Here is a 2,500-nt window from a genome sequence, read left to right as displayed (position 1 = left end):
TCACACAAACGTCCACTCTCATACAGAGATGTCACACCAACGTCAACACTCATACAGAGATGTCACACAAACGTCCACACTCATACAGAGATGTCACACAAACGTCCACTCTCATACAGAGAGATTTCACGTCAGGTATCTTATCTACAGAGCTCCTGACAAAGAGAACTGTCTGAAATGCTAAAGACTGAATACTCTAAATGTCCTTTAACAGAAGTTACTGACACATGAAACCGATCAAACCAGATACCTTCAGAAAGACTGAAATGAAGAGAAACATAAGGAGAAAGAGAGAGAAGAAGAAGCCGATATTTAAATAGAAATAAGGAGAAAGAAGAAGAAGCAGATATTTATATAGAAATAAGGAGAAAGAGAAGAAGAAGCAGATATTTATATAGAAATGAGGCGAAAGAGAGAGATAGTGAAAGAGATTGTGTGTAAACAAGATCAGTAAGGTTTAGACTTTTATCATGTGTGTGTTTGTGTGTGTGTTTGTGTGTGTGTGTGTGTGTGTGTGTGTGTGTGTGTGTACCTACCTCCTCCCTCAGCCGCTGCCTAGCGCTGCCCTCCGCCCGGCAAACCGCACGCATCATCACTGTTAAACAACAAGAAACGCGTGATGGAAACACGCTCTGTCAAACGACAGGAACAGTGTGATGTTAAACGACAAGAAAAGCGAGATGGTGCAGGGAACGACAGACGGTTGAGAATGAGGAGGGTGAAGAGGGACGAGCCGGTACGGAGATGAAAACAACGCCACGATCGCCCGCGAAACACGCCTGTCACATGCACTGCCTCGGCCCATTAATACCAACAAACATGCTAACACACAGAGAGTGCACACAAACACACACCTTTTACTTTTAATATAGAAGTGACATAACCAGATGTGGCTTTGCTCTCTCTCTCTTATTCTCTTTCTCTAGGACATTAATCCACACATCTGCTCTGCTGGAGCTGACAGGGGATTAACCTGCTGCATTTTGCTGCCTCATTGGGTCACACACACACACACACACACACACACACACACACACACACACACACACACACACACACACACACACACACACACACACACACACACACACACACACACACACACACACACACACACACACACACACACACACACACACACACACACACACACCACTGACAGATGGGCTCTCCAGAACACATATCTCAAAGATATTGAGGCTGATTGTTTCAACAGAACAGAGTTCCATTGATGATGATGAAGGTGATGAAGGTGGAAGTGATGATGATGGTGGTGAAGGTGATTGTAATGGTGGTGGTGAGAGGGAGAGAGAAAGGTGAAATATCTGTCATGTGCCTTTGAGCAAGGTACTTAACCCTGGTTGCTTCTGTAAGTCACTGCGGATAAGAGTGTCTGCTAAATGACTAACATGTCAAATAAAGATCCTCTCCCCAGTAGCTGGTTAGACTTTTGGCTTTCCACTTACTGACATATTCATATTCATATACTGTATTCATGTACTGTATGTTCTGTGTGTGTGCGGGGGGTCAGTGGACAACATGTCCAAACTGGCAGTCTATCAAACATATTTTCAACTCGCTGCCAAATGACATTAAATCCCTCCGCCACATCCCAGAGCCACACACCCACACACCCACCCACCCACACACACCCACACACACACACCCACACACACACACCCACACACACACTCACCCACCCACCCACCCACCCACCCACCCACACACACACACCCACACACCCACACACCCACCCACCCACACACACCCACACACACACCCCCACACACACACACCCACACACACACTCACCCACCCACCCACCCACCCACACACACACACCCACTCACACACACCCCCACACACACACCCACACCCACACACCACCACCCACCCACCCACACACTCACCCACACACCCACCCACACACACACCCACCCACACACCACCAACCACCCACCCACCCACACCCCCCCACACACCACCAACCACCCACCCACCCACCCACCCACACACACACCCACCCCCACCCACACACACCCACACACACCCACCCACACCTAATATCCTCAGTATGATATTCCAATACAGTCAATACCGCTTTTTATTTTTACATTTGAATATTTGTACTTATAAATATATAAAAAAATTACATAAAATACCTCAACTAGGTAATAGATAAAGCAGAGCGCGTTCATTATTTTTCATTATTAAGCTTACCGGTACTAGTTTCCCAAAACAGCTGTTTGAGCCAGTCACGTGTGTTTGTTTACAAAGAACAAAATGGTTGCTTCTAGAGGTGAGTCACTGCTGCAGCGCAACTTAGTTCCTTAGCACTTGTTAGCATTCTGGTAAGTGACGTTTTTCTGGCTTTTATATCACCCCTTGTGTGCACCACCGGTAAGACCGTATATATATCGCAGGATGGCACAGGCACGGTATGAAGGTATGGAAATCTGGATACAGCCCAAATCAAAGGCACACTAACACACACACACAC

General features: G+C 46.7%; 1 protein-coding gene across 4 annotated transcripts in view; it reads right to left on the bottom strand.

Moving 5' to 3' along the window:
* LOC106581426 (cGMP-dependent 3',5'-cyclic phosphodiesterase) overlaps window positions 1–2,500 on the bottom strand; it is a 288,424-nt gene that overhangs the window by 191,665 nt on the left and 94,259 nt on the right. For 2 of the 4 annotated variants that reach the window (XM_045704013.2, XM_045704012.2), the window contains exon 3: window positions 537–595. The exons of the other annotated variants lie outside the window; for them this stretch is intronic. In XM_045704013.2, the coding sequence (XP_045559969.2) occupies window positions 537–593 (57 nt within the window). In that variant the 5' untranslated portion in view covers window positions 594–595. The remainder of the gene's footprint in view (window positions 1–536; window positions 596–2,500) is intronic. 4 annotated transcript variants of the gene reach the window in all.

The sequence above is a fragment of the Salmo salar genome, chromosome 20, assembly GCF_965601325.2.
Source record: "Salmo salar chromosome 20, fSalSal1, whole genome shotgun sequence".
In the NCBI taxonomy this organism is placed as follows: Eukaryota; Metazoa; Chordata; class Actinopteri; order Salmoniformes; family Salmonidae; genus Salmo; species Salmo salar.
The sequence above is the reverse complement of the archived record's forward strand: the minus strand, read 5'-3'. Positions and strand labels throughout refer to the sequence as shown.